Source organism: Abramis brama, assembly GCF_963993115.1.
Source record: "Abramis brama genome assembly, chromosome: 1".
NCBI lineage: Eukaryota > Metazoa > Chordata > Actinopteri > Cypriniformes > Leuciscidae > Abramis > Abramis brama.
The window spans coordinates 39079711-39097991 of NC_139963.1; the positions used below are offsets into that span (position 1 = coordinate 39079711).

The following is an 18281-nucleotide window of genomic DNA, read 5'->3' on the forward strand; positions in this document are numbered from 1 at the left end:
AGGGCTCTACTGGCTGCAGCAGCTAGGATTTTAACTCCTCTGTCAAACAACATAAATTCATCAAATACAAATCCTAAATACTTATACTGGGTTGCATACTCAAGAACGGTATTACCAAAAGTAAAAACTTTTGTACTTCGTACAGTAACACCCTTCCTGAAGTGCATAATTTGCGTTTTTGCTTGATTTATAACAAGTCTCCATCTACAGCACCAATTTTGTAAAACATGTAACATTTTCTGTAGATCCTCTTCATTTTCAGCCAGTAACGCTACATCATCAGCATAGAGCAGAATGCCAACAATGACACTGTCTAGGCGCACCCCTAAGTTTAGATGTTTAATTTCAAGAGCCAAATCATTTATGAACAGAGAGAACAAGCTTGGGGACAAAATATCCCCCTGTTTTACACCAAAGGGAATACGAAACCACTCAGTCAGCTCATCATTCACCTGAACACATCCCACACAGTCTGCATACAGGGACTGTAATGCCCAGTAAAACTTCCCATCAACCCCTGCTTGGAGAAGCTTCAAACTTAACAAATCCCTGTTCACCCAGTCAAAAGCCTTTTTAAAGTCCACAAAACAAACAAAAGTGGGTTTGTTTTCAGTTAATCTAGTTCTGACAATTGTTGAGATTATATAAATATGGTCAATACATGCCCGGTGTTTTCGAAATCCATTTTGTTCATCTACTAGATACTCTGTTGTTTCCAAAAAATTACTTAATCTAGCATTTAAAATACTAGAGTAGATTTTATAAACAGTACTTAGGAGACTAATTCCTCTGTAGTTAAGAGGTATGCGAGGGTCATCTTTCGCTGATTTAGGAATAGGTTTAATGATTGATCTATACCATGTAGAAGGAACAATTCCGTTATCAAAACAAAATTTAAATAAACCAAGAAGCATGTACCTAAGATGTGAGGACTTTAACACCTCATTTGGAATTTCCTCCACTCCCATAGCCTTCCTCAACTTGGCCTTATTAAGGGCATCGCTCACTTCTTCCAAGGTAATATCAAAATTCAGATAAATATTTGATCGGCTGTTATCACCCATAATTAATTCAAGATTTTCTTTTACTTGAACTGAAAGAACACTGAAAGCAGGATCAAAATCTTCAATATTAGTCAGACCTGAATATAAGTTTGAAAAATCCAGTTCCCATTTTTTAACCACTCGCTCTTTTCTCATCTCCACAACACCATTTTCCATAACAACTTCCATAGGAATGGTCTTGATTCTATATGGACCCAATTTATTAATCTCTTTCCAAAATTGTTGTGGATTACTTGTTTGTAAATGCTCAAGTTTTAATGCTTGACCCCTATTAAACCTTCTTTTATAAAATTTTACATATTTATCAAAAAGTGACTGCTTCTGCTTATAATTTTCCCTCAAATCTTGTTTATTTAAAGGCGCTTTACACTTAAGAAACCCTCTCTCTGCTATTGTTCGCTCATTCCATAACTTTTGAAGATGGACATTCCAAAAGGGCTTTACACCCCGTTTAAAATGTTTTTTATTAGATATGCTATTTTTACTTGAGTTTATTTCCCCTCTAATAAATTCACAAAAATCCTCATACCATTTATCAACATCCTCCTGAGTATTGTGGCACAGCCCTAGCCAGGGACGGACTGGGGCTAAAAAACAGCCCTGGACTTTCTCCCAAATAGGCCCATCATCCGGCCATTCGCCATAGCCCTGTGCGACAGACATTAGCCAGGATGTCCTGATACTATATGCCACAATACTGTAGCCTATCAGACAAGGTATTCACAGCAAGTAACATCTCAAAACCAATGATGATAATTGGGGTTGTTTATTAAATAAAAACAAAAAATGTACAATGCCATAAAATACAAATAATGAAATGTCACTGGCTATAGAAACCCCAAATTACACAAACTTGTAATTATAAAACATATAGTTACTATATACCAGGGGTTTCCAACCTTTTTGTGTGTGAGGGCTACCTCAAGGGATAAAATAATCTAGAATCTAGAAATAATCTTTTTATTTGTTATACTCCAATATTTATTACACATATAACATGGTGAAGCTGTTTTACTTTTCACCATCATATGGGAAATAATAAAATATCCTGATATTCTGGTTCAGACTTACAAGCGTTTAAAAAAAAAAAAATTCCTGAAAAATTATGAAAATATTTATTGATTTTGTTGTTGATTTTCTATAAACCTATTGTATGTGTTATCAAAAACAGTAGCCCAAACATTTAGTATAAATATAAATGAAAAAAAAAAAATATATAAATGAAAAAAAAAAAAAATAGGCCTAAATAAACTGCCATAACTTCTAAACAAAACATTACTGCATTACATTTCATAAATTTAGGCTATACATGACTATATTAATATAACAGCATTTTATGAATACAGGCACATTTCTGCCAAAAAAGGTTGTTTTACTAAAGTTAATTCATAAGTTGTGGTGTGAAATGTCTTCTAACTGGTTTGTTCTCGGAACAATGTTTCGCCTGTTTTTTTGCGTCAATATGTTGAGAATAATTATATCAGCACTGTTTCATCTGGCTTTTAACAAGCTTAAATCACATAGTCATTTGTGAGTTTATAATAGAGATAGAGAATTCTGCGCTGAATTGAACTGCTTCTCAGTGGATCGCGCAGCTGTGTAATAATGTTGGCGTGATCGAGATCAGCCCGCACAGCTGCTTTGGCCGCGATCGCTGTTATTTGGGCCGAGCTGACAATGCGCTGATCAGATCAAACAAGTTTTGTTCCGCTTTTTGAGCGTTTGCCATTTGATGTTTCTCATACGCAACGCAAATGACAGCGTATAATCAAAGAGAGTTGGGTAATTTTGTAGAGGCAAAAGTTCAAATTGAAACGTTTAGTTGAAAAGGTCACAAAATGATACCATTTATTCGAAGTCTGGAAATCCGACGGCAAGTTGGGGCTATTTATTGAACGTGTTTAGCGGGCAACTCACAGGCACCATGTTGGAGACCACTGTTATACTATAACTTATACTACAGGGCCGTTGAATGCTTGAATCTGATTGGTTGACGAACGTTCTAAGGTGTGCATTATTTTCAGGGAAACGCACAGCTAAAGTAGTTCCAGGCAGGTCTTGACCGCATTACAGTTCCATATCACTTCGCGTAGTCAACTGTAATAACGGAAAATAGGATACAATTCATAACAAGAAAAAACATTTAGCCCCATGCCTTGATCTGCAATTTTCAATGTCTAGCTTCACAATCAATGGAAACATGCAGTTTAATTTTAATAAATAAAGTATATAGTCCTATATAATCAATAGAAAATTAAACTGAATATAGGCTAAATAAATGGATAGTCCTGCAGCACGGATTTTTATTGCAGATAATTTAACAAATAAATAATTATTGATTGGCCTACTTGTTAAAAGGGCTTTGTGTTTCATTTATTTGGCCAGTCTACTGTCATCTGTCAATAATAGAAACAAAAGAATGAACGAATTAATTAAAACGAATTGAATTAATAAATAAATAATAATATTGACGCACATGCTTTTCTGTCTCATTATTGCACATCTCTCTCTAATAACTGCATTAATAACTGCATAAAGCCGGGGACACACTTTAAGGCCGGTTATGAATGTTATTTGATTCTTATGACTGATCATGTCCAAACGCGTGTTCAGCGCATTCAGTCTGTGTTCAAAGTCGGTGTTTAAAATATGCTGCGATGAAAACAGTCAGAGAATGTGTCAGCTAGTCGTGTGTGCCCAGCATTAGTCTGCTATCAGTGGCTCAAACCTCCGTTACTAACTCTAAAATTACGTTTTGGAATTAGCAACGGAGGCATGGGATTAGATGCGTAAGAAATTAGTCCTACATACAAGAGCGTTTTAATGACAAAAACTTTACAAACGTCTTGAAATACATAATCTGAACAATGTTTCGAGGTGTGGTAACTGTAGTATAAGCGGAATAATTGACTTCAGGCCGTTGAATTATTAGAAAAATAATGCACACCCGAGGTGAACGGCCACTCCGCTTCGCGTCGTGACCGCATTACCACCTCGGGTGTGCATTATTTTTCTAATAATTCAACGGCCTGTCGTCAATTATTCCTTACTTAACTATTCAAATATAATGTAGGCCTAAGCAAATTTAAAAGTACAGCCTTATAAAACTAACTTTCTGTCAGTGGCTATAGGCCGACTCTTCTTCCCCAGTTGTTGTTTTTTACGTAGCATATAAGTGATCGTATATTGCCCCTGCTGTTGGCTGTTCATATTGCTTTATTAGACTTTTTTTTGTGCCGACGGCCCTCGTTGTTGTACGGCCGTTCTGGACTTTTCCAGAACGCACAGATTGTCAGTCCGTCCCTGGCCCTAGCTTATTTTCTAGCCCTTGTACTGCCATTTGGCAGCTAGTAGATGTTAAAAATGTCTCAGGGAATGGTCCATATCTCCTTTTAGGTACACAGCAATAGTTATTTTCATTAGTTAGTTGGGTATCCACTTTAAAAATGAAGTGAATTAAGGAATGGTCTGGTAAACGACATCTATCTCCAATAAGAGGCAAACATGCAACTGCATTTTTGTTAAGGAGGTCTGTGGCAGTAATCACTTTAACATCAACACAAAATTCTAAACAGGTATGAGGCGTCACAACATAATCTACAACGGCTTTGCCTCGAACTGAAACAGAGGTGAAATTATCATCATTTACATTAAGCCTGCCGTTCAAAATACAACACTTTGAGTCTCTCAGAAAATCAAGAAAAGAGTCACCATGACTATTACAAACTAGATCTAACGCCACTCTCGATGGAATATTGTCCAAACCCTCAATACAGTCCGCTTTATCAGCAATACGACAGTTAAAGTCGCCACAGATGTAAATCGCATCCACCTCTAAGCTGTACATTTGAGTCAATAAATGGGCAAAGAACACTTCACAGTCTCTCCCTCTAACAGATCCCTCCGGGGACAGATAGCAAGAGAACACCACAAAGTTATAGCTCGTATTCCGGTGTTCAAAGTGCACTCCTATAATATCATCCACCAACTTATCCATCACCTTGATTTTAAAGTGTTCAAAAAGTTCACTTCTAACCAAAAATCCAACTCCACCGGAGCCTTTTGGCGCTTTTATATGCCTTTTTCTGTTGTTCCCGAACCAACTGTAGCCGCTTAGCTCGACAACATCATCAGCCACCAAATGCGTTTCATTAAGGGAAATAATATCGGGATTCAGAGACTGCAGCATTTGAGCCCTAAGTGAACAGTTTGCTTTTGTCCAGCCATTTACGTTCCAGTGCACTAACGACAAACAAGATGAATCATTTCTTACTGAATTGGCTACGTCTCCATGCCTGACCTCCTCCTCTGCTACCTGCAGCAGCAGACTCCAGCGGCGGAGGCGCGCGCGCCGCTCCTCGGTCACCGCGCCGGAGAATCCGTCCATTCCCCGACACGAAATAATCGGATCCATTTGGTAGATCATGCAAAAGCACTTTGAAGTTTTCTTCCATTACGCGCTCCGTATACGATTTTAAGGTTCTAATAAAGACTTTCTTAAACTTATCTTTAGATTTCAGATTCATTTTCCCCCGAAGCACTGCCACTTTCTCCTTAGCCGATGCAAACGCCACCTTCACCACGCCAGGGCCTGGTCCTCGAGCGCGCAGCCTCTCCAGAGCAACCAGCGTCACCCCGTCATCACAAGCACAGCCATCATCAATCAGTTCCTCAATCTTATTAGCCAAGTTCTCATCTTCATCAAAAGGCAAACCCAGAACCACAATAGAGACATCTGGGTCAAATGTATTTAAAGGACGGCTATAATGCATTTTTATCTTCTCCTCCAACTGTTGCATTCTGGATTTAAGTCCGCCGATTTCCGAGACAAAGTCGTCTTTCATTTTCTTCAGTTCTTGTTTCAGTGTCCTCTCCAACGAAATCCCAAGCGCATCCACCCTGGAGGTCAGCCTTTCTTCAATATTATCAATTTTAGTATTCACCAGTCTGACCTCCTTCAGTAGCGTGCTGGTCTCATCTTCTTTGTCTACAACTTGACTACGGGTAACTTTTTTCTCGGCCATTTCAAAACGTTTTGTGACTCAAAACTAGTGCAAATAAACATCCAAGGTTGAAACCCACTAAACTTGTGGCATAAATTTCACGTTAAAGCCACAAGAATAATAAAAAAAAAACAAATGTTTGGTAGACACACATGCACCGACCACCTTACAACCGGCCATTTCAATTTAACAATAATTTTTACGGTTATGAATTAAATACAATTATTAATTAAAAAAATGGCAACAAGAACATTCTTTGTGTGACGTATGTAATGATATGCCCTTTGAGGTCTGTATCTGACAGCAGGCCACGACTGTAATTTTCATATTGTTTAAATTCCTCTTATTTAAGTGATCATTCATTTTGATTAACGTGTAAACTGTGCTAACAATGAGTAGTGTGATGGCCATGGTTGCCAACCTTTTTTGAGGGCTGAATATATCACACACGTTTGCTAGTATTCTCTTTAAATTGTAACAGCTGAACCTAATCAGAGCCTAACATGCAAAAGAATCATCAGGAATAAACAAATATTCTCCAAAAACATTGGACACTACAATATTTTAAGTATTATATACAGTATTTTAATGTAGGCCTACAATTACACCTGAATAGACTGAATAGATCTCTTGTGCTCCTAAAAGCTTCTGCCAACTAAGTAGTAGCAGCAGGTAAATACAGATAAAATTAAAAAACAAACATAACTTAATATCACTAAAATGAAATAGAAAGCTGCGATTACAGATGCTGACATCCACACATAAACACACCACTGACGTCTTCACTTCCAGGTGTCAATCAAAAACTCAGTAACCAATGAGAACACACTGCTACTAGCCCCGCCCCCACGAGAGAAATGTGTCAGAACGGCGAACGAAAACTCAGGGAGAGTAAACGAAAACTTCAGAAGCGGAAATGAAAACTCTGGAAGCGCATTTGTAAGTTCAGATCAGCGATTGAAATATGAGAAATAGTTAGCAAAACACGCAGTGTATTAAAAACGAAGTAAAAAAAATTTGCCTGCGATTTATACTTTTTCAGTTTCAGAGATAATTTATTTAGTTTCAATTTATATTTTCATTAGTTTCTTGAAAAGCTACGTTCATTATTATTGGCACAAGAATAATTCCATAGTGACCCACTTCCGGGTTCAGACCCTGGCGAAAGGCTATCAACAGGGCCATCTCATTCCAGCCGCTAGATGTCGCCAACGTGCGGAACTGCAGAGCATAAGCATTTATAGAAGTATTACCATGGTGGAGGTTGAACAGTTGATCATGGACGGATAATTCTGATGCGGTTTGACCGAAGACTTCCTTGAAGTGACTGAAGAAGGATGCCAATGAAGTCGTGACCGGGCCGTTGGCGTGCCAGATGGATTGGGCCCAATGGAGTGCGCGTCCAGATAGCAGGGAAATCATGAAGGCGATATGCGCTCATTCGTGGAGAAAAGCTGTGGTTGCATTTCAAAAAATAGTGAACATTGTAGAAGGAACCCGCTGCAATCCTCCGCCTCACCGTTGTATGTAGCTGGTCGGGCCATGGGACTGGCAGAGGCAGGTGGCGAAGGAGCGGGTGGTGCACATAGACAGTAAAAGAAATGGACAGCGACCCCATTGGATTCAACGGAGAAAAGTGAAGTCAATTAGAAGCTCTCACTTCCTGATGGTCCAGCGTACTGCGCAGACTCAAACTGAGCTTGACGACGTAGATGTGACGTGAGCAACCTGTCTGTCTTCTAGTAGCTGTGCCAAGAGAAATCTGAATCATTCCCTTCCGAAACTTGCAGAGACGGAGAGTGTGAGTAGGAGGTGTCCATGAGCTAGGAGCAGGAGAAACTTTTGCTAAGTATTCTGATTAATTATTTTGTCATTTTGTCTCCACGTCCCCCAAGGAAATAATGGACATATGGAGTCTTTAAACGCCTCAGATGTAAAGTTATTCACTGTCAAAATGACGCCAAAATGAATGGGAGTCAATGGAATGCTAACAGCAGGTGATGGTCTGCTAATCAATGGCGGCCCCCGGGGAAGCTTCAGTTTTTTCTGAAAGATTACCCCCTTGGTGGTGCAGAGAGGAGAGTTTGCTGAACCGCCTGCACAGGTGCGGCAAACTGATCCGGTGTACTCTCCCCGCTCCAACAGGAGCTGGTTCCAATTGGTTCCAACAGGACTTTGCATGATGGTCTGGTCTTCTGTCACAAACACAGGAGGAGACAGACAGGTTTAGGTGCACACAGTGTTTATTAAAAGCATAGTGGTGGTGGAACAACGGGAACCAGATGATGGTGACTTGTAGAAAGATGATGGTGACTTAGCTGGCGATGACTGAAGTGGAATCTCTGTGCAAGTGACGAGTGAACACGAAGACAGGCGATCTGGATCAGGATGACGGACTGGATACAGGATGAGACGATCTCAGGTGAGTAGATAGGTAAGGAGTCTGACATAAAGCAGTGTTTCCTGCAACAAGACCAGACAAGGAGTGAAAGGTGAACGGGACGTATAAAGGGTGTGTTGATGAGGGAGTGCAGGTGCAGCGAGTCAGTACTCTGGTGACTGAGTGATGATTGGGGCTGTGACGGTGTGGCTGACTCTGTGACAAGAGGTTTAGTGTTGAGGGTTTTTAGCTATAAGTAGGTCTGTATTTGATTGTATTATTTAGTTTGTTATACTAATAGGTCTAGCTGTTATTCCATACTTCTTAATATTCAAAAGCAAGACAAGTTAACCTTAGAAACATACAAAATAATAAATAAATAAATGTACTTGAAAAGATTGTTTCAGTCAATGATATCCTTGTTTCTTCACGGGAGACGTACTTTATTGGTCCATGGTTTATATTGGGTGCAGACAGACCCTTCTAGTCAAGTGTGTCCGACTGCATCCCACAGTAGTACAAACCACGCCCCTACAAATGACCCCCAAAGTTTGTGTTTGTGGAAATTAAATGGCTATTGTGTAGGTTTGTTGGGGATGACCATAATTAACCTCTTAGCCGTTAACTGACAGTAAGAATTTTGACCGATTACTATCAGTTAAACTGTAACTTATGCAATGTAACTTATAAAACTCTACACATATTAGTCAAAATTGCGAATATATAACAGAATATATAATTAAAATGTACACAATTCAGATTCAAATTATTTTGTCATTCTGGCTCCATAGTTCTTCAGTCAAGCGTGCAGATGTAGCGTATTGTTTTTTGTTACAAAATGCTAAATTGTGGTAAAAATGGTATAAAAGTTGTCACTGGGACAGTACCTTTAGGTAACGTTTAGGTACTAACTTGCACTCGAAGATAGGTGTACCTTATGAAGAACCGTGACCGCTTTTGTACCTTGTTTTCTGAGAGTGGAGGATAATTAAAGGGAACCTACAGAACATTATAATAGTTATTTTTAGGTTTTATTTTTTATAACCAAAAACTAACATTCCCAGAACGTTGCAGGGAAGTTTTCGTGACAATCTAAACTGAACCTGTACCTATAACGCCCCCTAATGGTTATTTTTAGATTTTTCTTTTTATATATAACCAGAAACGAACCTTCCCAGTCATATTGAGAGCAAAAAATCGTTAGCTGGACATGCATTTTATTTGTAAGCTACAGTCAGTCAGTCAAACAACGCTAAATAAACACAGAGAGGTTTATAAGGACTCGTATAAGGATAACTGAATGCTAAAAGTAAGCAACCCCTTAAATAAACCAGGGCCCGTATTCATAAAGAATCTAAGAATCCTCTCAGAAAACTCTTAATTTAGCTTAAAAACTTTTACGTAGGAGTCTTAGCTTAAAAGCGATTCGGGACCGATCTGAGAGCAACTCTGAGTAAGGAAAAGACAAAAACTTTTATCTTAGTGAGGAGGCGGGGTTGACCCCGTTGCTATGTATGACACAATCTTTTGAAGACTGTGATTGGTTGGTTGACCAAGAAGGAAAAAAAAAGTGATTTTAACTATAGGGTCTATTCTAAGCCTTCACTTTGAAATTACATGCATAATTTTTCCTATTTGACCATTCTCACACACACACACACACACACACACACACACACACACACACACACATTATATATGTGTATATAAATCCTTTTTTTTTACCATGCTGTTAATTTCCTATAAGGTATTTGATTGCTTAGAATGATAAAAAAAATTCCACTCTTTCCAGTTACACTGATTGCTGGCGTGTCTATTTAAGTGGTGGTTTGAATGTTGGTTTTAATGTATCAAACATGGAATTTTCCCAGTTGCCAAATATCGTAATGTAGTGATTACTTTCATTTCAGGCGCTATGGCATTTCTGCGCTGTGCTGGAGATATTAGCGTGTCTCTAATAAGAACAGTCTCAAACATGATCCCTGCACAATCTAATATATAGCTTCTTATTAACTCACTGTCATCCATTGTCTGCAACACATTTCTTCTCCCTCTTCGTCTTTCTGTCATTTTCTCCTCTGCTAAAGAAACTCTTAAGCCTCTTAAAAGTCCTCGTCCGTGCTCCTAACAATGTTTACCTTAAGACCTCTTTTAAGGGTTAAGATGCTTTCTGAATTACTTTTTTCTTTACTAGGATTTTTTCTTTAATTTTAAGAGTAAACACCCACATTTCTAAGAATTTTCTTAGAATTTTGTCACTAGGAGCTACTCTTTGCATTAAGATTCTTTATGAATACGGGCCCTGGCCATTAGCAGTGCATGGGATTGGCCAATTCATGAAAGTAATTTTACACTTATGAACAGGTGACTCAGGGTGGCTAATCCTCATAATTCATTTTAAAAATAGATGGTGGGAGAGTTCTTATAAATGTACTTATAAATGCAAGTAGAACAAACTTACAGTTGATGTCAGTCAGATGTTTCTGGGTTTTGTCTGTTCTATCCTGCAATTACCACAGGTGGGCGCTGAGTGCAATAAAACAGAAGCTTTTTTTCTAGACCAAGGACCCCTTGGAAAATGTTTTTCAGAGAAACTTTAGATTTTTTTTTTTTTTTTTTTTTTTGTATGATTTTTTTTTATATAAATTTTTGTGAGAGCATCAAATTATGAACCAAAATAACTCCAACATCCAACGTCAGTCTCATCTATGTATTTTCTGGTTGTCTGGTTAGGGTAATACTATCATTGCAAGGATTCAGGTTATTTCTAGATTTCATTTTGTTTCTGAGTATGTTTTGCAGTCATCCATTAATACGTAATGTTCGTGAGGTCAACCCAGTGAAATTTCCTCTCAAAATAGTTTATGGGTGGGGTTAGTTATTTTTTTTGTTTCACTATTGCGTTGCTCGAGCTACAGCTATTCAGTCACAGACTTGCACTCTGAGTTACAGTGATAAAGTTGGGTCTTATTTACAGTATTTTCTGATCAATTGTTTTTCAATATGTTACAATATTTCTTTGGACTTTTTTATCTCTTGGCAGTTTCACAGCTTTTGAGTTTCACAGGTTTGTATGTTGACTTATTTCTGTCTTTTATTCTTCCGATGCGTCTGGAATGAGATTAAATATGTTTTAAAGTTTAGCTTTTACTTTATTGTAGGCTAAATTAACAGAGTTGGGAGTGGTAAATTAATTTCTCTGTTCAGTTGACATGTTTGAGTTTGGACTAACCCTGCCAAATATTGCCTCGCTACTGTATTAGTAAAGCTTTTTTGTTGCATATGACAATAGATGGGCTTTTACAGAAACCCATTACATTTTTCACTAGCTATTAAGATGTCATGGTCCCAACTCTATAAAATACAAAACTCTAGAGGCGTATCATGGACCAGTGTTCAGTTTGCAGGTGACTCTTAGAAAGTTATTTCTGTGTCTGCTTGTAATCCAATACTTTAGTGATGCTATTCTGTGCTGAATCTTCACCCGTTTTAAATCACATCCTTCTCAATGTGTTTAACAGGTTCACATGCTGATGAATGTCCTCTTCAGCTCAACCCACAGAGAGTTGTTGTGAGGTACGGCGGTTCTGTCTCAGCCGACTGCAGCACTTCTGTCCCGCATAGAGGAATGGGATGGGAAGCCAGTGAGGGAGCAGTGCCCTTGACCAGAGACAGTCTGATCACATGGAGAGTGCCAGCACTGAGAGAATGGGGCATAGAGCCATCCTGCATAATAAACTATGATAAGAGACAGTGTGAAGTGAATCTCCCAGTGACTATTTACAGTGAGTTTCTCTGTTATTGATATTTTTATCTTTTCTTTCTCAGAAATATCTACTGTACATTCATGACTGCAGATATCAGTGTGTGTAAATCTTCCTCCACAGAGACTCCAGACAGTGTGTCCATCAGCACTGTGAATCACAACGGACCAATGATGGAGGGAAACCAGTATGAGCTCCAGTGTGACGTTCTCAATGTGGCTCCTGTTCAGAATCTCACTGTCAACTGGTACAAAGGACAGACTCTGGTGCATCAAACCATCTTCACTGACACCATCAAGACTCCAGTCAGTAAAACATCTAAACTCCTGATCCGTCCAGACAGAGCTGATGATGGAGCTCAGTACTGGTGTGAAGCAAAGCTGGAACTGGGAGAAGAAGGACCTCGACCTCCTCCAACAGCCCCATCAGAACATCTCAACATTGCTGTATATTGTAAGTAAGATCTGTCAGTTTCTATTATTAATCTTTTAAGAACATCTATTGTCCAAATCAGACTTTTGGTTGTAGCACTTACCATGTGACACTGTGGCTGTATCCGAAATCGCACACTTCCCTACAATATAGTTGGCGAAAACAGTATATGACCCAAGAAGTATATGTATGAATTCACAGTACTCACTAAAGAGTAGACAAAAAGTGTGCATACGATAGACACTTTACTATCCCATGAGGCCACAGGAGAGGATTTGTTAATGGCAGTGAAGCGACAAAACTGACGCTGGTCATGTGATAATGACATTATGGCAAATGTAGCTCATCCAGATTACATTCATGCTATAGAAAATACTTTTTTGGCAGCCATGAAGTAAATACTTAATCAAAATAAGTACCTACTCATGAAGAGACTATGCGATTTCAGACACAGCCAGTGTGTAACTCTTTCTTGTTAAATTTCTAAATTTTGTTGGTTTTGTTACAAGTTTAAAATCAATATGGATTAACATAAGAAATTTAAGATGCAGTGCATATACAAAACCTCTAAAACTGTTTTTTTGCTCCTTCCTGCAGTTAAACCGATCATCCATGAAACCAAACTGCCCTCCATAGTGCCTGTGTTTCGAGGATATCCAGTGGTGATAGTTTGTGAAGCCGAGGGAAAAACATAAATTCATGTAATGAATTCAAGAAATTTATGTTGCCACATATGCAATGCAAAACCTCTTAAACTGTTTTTTTGCTCCTTCCTGCAGTTAAACCGATCATCAGTGAGACCAAACTGCCCTCCATAGTGCCTGTGTTTCGAGGATATCCAGTGGTGATAGTTTGTGAAGCCGAGGGAAACCCAAAACCAACAATCAGCTGGAGTGTCAGCACAACTGATATAGTTTATAATGAAACTCTTACTATAACAGATTCAACACCTGAGGATCTGCTCTGCATGGCGAGCAATTCAGTTGGCATCACCACCAGACGTGTAAAAGTGTCCAAACAAGGTAATTGTGTATTTTTGTAACATTTTCCATTGTAAGTGAGTGACTCAGTTTAAAGGTGCACTATGCAGAAAAAAAAAGAAGTATTTTTAAAGACTCATATAAAAATAAAGCCTCTTAGCCATTACTGATGGTCCACTAGAAGTAAGGTCACTTTCGTCAGAGCAAGATGTTGTTAAAATACAGCAAGGTTTTTATACTCTACTTCCAGAAAATGAAGAACAAAGAATGTGCTTTAGGTGTGTTTTGCTTTTTTATGTTTATAATTAATTTATGAAGCCACTGTCAACTTTTTCATTAGGCCTACATACTATTATATTGTTATATTACAATGCTATTATATTTTGTGCAGGCATTTAGCTTATTATGCTGTAAATAAAAAAGTCTGACAATGTCACAGCTAAACACCTATGGTATTCTGACACGTTTCTCACTGATATGCCCCCAACTCGTAAAATAGGGGTTTAAAAAAAAATCCTGAGCTTCCCATGCACTCATATTTACACTTTGTTGTGGCATTCATGTTCGTTCAATGGCAATACGATGATCCTGACATGACTTGAACTCGTCATTTATTGTCTGTATCTGAAGCTCGGGAAGCAAGTTGTCGTGTCGCGACACAAAAACAATTAACTAATGTTGCTGTAGCCTTATTAACCGCTATCTGTAACTATGTGCTACAATGGACGCTTCAGTATACCATTATGTACCATTATGGGGGGTCTTGCCTTAACTTTATTGTGTTCTTTATCATTTTAATTTAATTATAATTTTACCAATTATAATATTAAGACGATTAGCAACAGCTTTTTAACTTTTAAACGTGCTGAAGTGAGCGAGCAGCGCATGAGTTGGTGTGTTTGTTCTGGTGTTTTCTGGAACAGAGATCAGCGATTATCCAACCTGCGTCCATCGGCGCTGGCTATGATTACATAACACTGTCCTAACCCTTCATGTCTTCACTATTACTCAACTTTTACTGTGATTCACCCTAACATAGAAAGATAGTGTTGCAAACAGCTATTTGTGTCATTAGTTACTGGCCTCATCATCAATGTAAGGAAAGCGGGAGTTACTTTTTCTGGTCAAAAAATAAGTCCCGGTCTCTACACTGACACATTTAGCACACAAGTGTCATAAAAAATTCACAGACAACATAAGTTCACATTCATGGCACTATTCAAACGGGACCAGAAAATAATTATTTTCTCACATTCACTTGCATTGACGATTTTTGAACCTAGAGGTCCACTTGGGGTTTTACAGATGGGCGGGACTTACCAGCTCTATATATTCGGTTCCTGAAATTCTCAAATAGAATCTGTCTGCAGCCTGCAAGACTTCAGGTTACGCCCACTTCAAATTGATCTCTGTTTTTTTTCGACTTAAAGCAGCGCTGCACAGACCGGTCGGTGTATGACATCAAAGTACCGCGAGAGCCATTAGAGAACAGACAGTTCTGTATGCTTTTGAATCGTTCTCGCACGAGTTTAACATGAACTGAACATAGAGTTTATTAAACTGACTCTTAGCTGTTCAAGAACCGAAATGCTTCTTTTGATACAGTAAAGAAAGCTGCAATCTGCATTTGTGCAAGGGTACTGACATGATATCAGTGATAATGTATTGCAAGAAACCATATTGCAATGTATTGTTTTATCAATTATTCGTCCCACCTCAACTAGAGTGTGGAGCAAGCACTAATATATCCTTTTGGAATTGAGCTTTATTTCTTTTCTTTTTTTTTTTAAATAAATAATTTTAAACATCTTTTGATGTCTTATTGTATGCCTGATTTGGTGATGATTAAAATTTTTGACTGCACAAATGAACAGCTAAATGCACCGCTGACAAACAAATCTTATGATACTTTGAGACAAATGAACAACAAGCACACCCATAACAAAATCTTTTAATTGAAAGGCAAAACAATGAGGGTTTATGCAAACCCAATCTAATATGTTCTGACACTAATATACCCTTCACAAAACAGTGTCATTTGAGTTCAGTTTATCAAAAGGAGAATGCAGAGATAAAATACAGTGTAATCAGTTGGACGCACAGTGGAAACAGTAAATGCACAGCTAAACAGAAGTGTTTTGAGTCTGGATTTGAACTATTGTAGGAGCACATCTGATCTCTTCTGGAAGCTGGTTCCTGCGGCTGGCATAATAGCTAAAAGCGGACTCACCATGCTTAGAGTGAAATACCCTTGGTATTTTTAGTTTATGTAATCCTAATGATCTGAGTGATATTGGGTTTATATTCAGTGAGCATATCTGCAATGTATTGAGGTTCTAGTCCATTGCATGATTTATATACCAGTAATAATACTTTAAAATCATTCCTAAATGTAACTGGGAGCCAGTGTAAAGACCTGAGGACTGGTGTGATATGTTCATATTTTCTGGTTCTGCTGATTAATGATCTTGCCTATGAAAGAAAGATTTGAGATTGGTCTATAGTTGTTTAATATGGTCTTATCCAGATTGTTCTTTTTCATGAGGGGCTTGACAACTGCAGTTTTAAGGGAATTTGGAAAACTCCCAGAGAGAAGTGAGGATATTACCACCTCTAGGAGATCTGCTTCTGAACAGTTTAACACACTTTTGAAAAAGGAGGTGGGGAGTGTCAAGGGCGCAGGTTGATGTTTTAAGGTGCTGTACTGTTTCTTCCATAATTTTACCATTAATTTCTTCGAAATCAGACATGGTGACATTCTGAGGATGAGGTCTGATCTGTCTTACCTCAGTGCCACATGAGGATATGCTGATCGCCTTTCTGATATTATTGATTTTCTCAGAGAAGAATGAAGCAAACTCACTGCATTTGCTGTCTGAGATTGCTGTCTTTTTTAGGCCAATGACCCCTTGGAAAATGTTTTTAGAGAAACTTTAAATATATTTTTTGGTTGTTTTTGTATAATGTTACATTTCTTTGAAAGCATCAAATTATGAACCAAAGAAGGAATTCATGTGCCAAACAACATCAGTCTCATCTACAGATGTTCTAGTTATCTGGTTAGGTGAAACGACATTATTCAAGTTATTTTCAAGTATTCATTTAGTTTCATTTCTGCTTCTGTCTTGCAGTCATCCATTAACTTACTCAAAATATTTTTTGGGTGGGGTTAGTTATTTTTTATTATCAGTATTGCCATGCTTGAGGTCTTCAGTCACAGGCTTACACTCTGAGTTACAGTGATAAAGTTGGGTCTTATTTACTGTATTTTCTGATCAATTGTTTTTCAATATGCTTCAACATTTCTTTGGACTTTTTTATCTCTTGGCAGTTTCGCAGGTTTTGAGTTTCACAGGTTTGTATGTTGACTTAATTCTGTCTTTTATTCTTCTGATGCATCTGGAATGAGATTAAATATGTTTTAAATGATCATGACTTTGTCTCGGTCTTAAGACCAGAATAGGGAGTGTTAAATTCATTTATGTTCAGTTGACATGTTTGAGTTTGGACTAACCCTGCCAAAAGTTGTCTTTCTGTATTAGTAAAGCTTTTTTGTTGCATATGACAATAGATGGGCTTTTACAGAAACCCATTACATTTTTCACTAGCTATTAAGATGTCATGGTCCCAACTCTATAAAATACAAAACTCTAGAGGCGTATCATGGACCAGTGTTCAGTTTGCAGGTTTTAATGACTCTTAGAAAGTTATTTCTGTGTCTGCTTGTAATCCAATACTTTAGTGATGCTATTCTGTGCTGAATCTTCACCAGTTTTAAATCACATCCTTCTCAATGTGTTTAACAGGTTCACATGCTGATGATGAATGTCCTCTTCAGCTCAACCCACAGAGAGTTATTGTGAAGTACGGCGGTTCTGTCTCAGTCGACTGCAGCACTTCTGTCCAGCATAGAGGAATGGGATGGGAAGCCAGTGAGGGAGCAATGCCCTTGACCAGAGACAGTCTGATCACATGGAGAGTGCCAGAACTGAGAGAATGGGGCATAGAGCCATCCTGCTACATGAGCTATGATAAGAGACAGTGTGAAGTGAATCTCCCAGTGACTATTTACAGTGAGTTTCTCTGTTATTGATATTTTTATCTTTTCTTTCTCAGAAATGTCTAATTTATGCACATTCATGACTGCAGATATCAGTGTGTAAATCTTCCTCCACAGAGACTCCAGACAGTGTGTCCATCAGCACTGTGAATCACAACGGACCAATGATGGAGGGAAACCAGTATGAGCTCCAGTGTGACGTTCTCAATGTGGCTCCTGTTCAGAATCTCACTGTCAACTGGTACAAAGGACAGACTCTGGTGGATCAAACCATCTTCACTGACACCATCAAGACTCCAGTCAGTAAAACATCTAAACTCCTGATCCGTCCAGACAGAGCTGATGATGGAGCTCAGTACTGGTGTGAAGCAAAGCTGGAACTGGGAGAAGAAGGACCTCAACCTCCTCTAACAAACACATCAGATCCTCTCAGCATTACTGTATATTGTAAGTAAGATACATCAGTTTCTATTATTAATCTTTTAAGAACATCTGTTGTAAAGTCCAAATCAAGCAGACTTTTAATGGTTGTAGCATGTGACACAGTGTCAGGTTGTGTGATGATAGGGATCGGATGCAGTATGTAACTTTTTCTTGT

At 38.3% G+C, this 18281-nt stretch overlaps 3 protein-coding genes across 3 annotated transcripts in view; all 3 read left to right on the top strand.

The window, feature by feature from the left end:
• Positions 1 to 18281, top strand: part of LOC311082693 (intercellular adhesion molecule 1-like) — a 54392-nt gene that overhangs the window by 34474 nt on the left and 1637 nt on the right. Inside the window, exons 6-8 of the mRNA XM_084113723.1 lie at positions 13423 to 13665; positions 17430 to 17696; positions 17801 to 18130. Coding sequence (XP_083969849.1) covers positions 13423 to 13665; positions 17430 to 17696; positions 17801 to 18130 — 840 coding nt within the window. The remainder of the gene's footprint in view (positions 1 to 13422; positions 13666 to 17429; positions 17697 to 17800; positions 18131 to 18281) is intronic.
• LOC311082952 (intercellular adhesion molecule 4-like) lies at positions 11352 to 13665 on the top strand. Its single transcript, XM_084114142.1, has 4 exons — positions 11352 to 11514; positions 11969 to 12232; positions 12335 to 12664; positions 13241 to 13665. Exons 1-4 carry the CDS (start codon positions 11451 to 11453, stop codon positions 13336 to 13338), a joined length of 756 nt encoding a protein of 251 aa, XP_083970268.1. The 5' UTR covers positions 11352 to 11450; the 3' UTR covers positions 13339 to 13665.
• The window catches only part of LOC311082620 (vascular cell adhesion protein 1-like), a 113185-nt gene continuing 111733 nt past the window's right edge, over positions 16830 to 18281 (top strand). Inside the window, exon 1 of the mRNA XM_084113561.1 lies at positions 16830 to 16978. Within this exon, the coding sequence (XP_083969687.1) occupies positions 16915 to 16978 (64 nt within the window). The 5' untranslated portion in view covers positions 16830 to 16914. The remainder of the gene's footprint in view (positions 16979 to 18281) is intronic.

Excerpts from the sequence above, each read along its gene's own strand:
- LOC311082952 (XM_084114142.1), top strand. The coding sequence starts at position 11,451 with ATGTTACAATATTTCTTTGGACTTTTTTATCTCTTGGCAGTTTCACAG. Across the intron at positions 11,515-11,968 it reads ACAGCTTTTGAGTTTCACAG|GTTCACATGCTGATGAATGT; the intron begins GTTTGTATGTTG and ends TGTGTTTAACAG. Across the intron at positions 12,665-13,240 it reads TCTCAACATTGCTGTATATT|TTAAACCGATCATCCATGAA; the intron begins GTAAGTAAGATC and ends TCCTTCCTGCAG.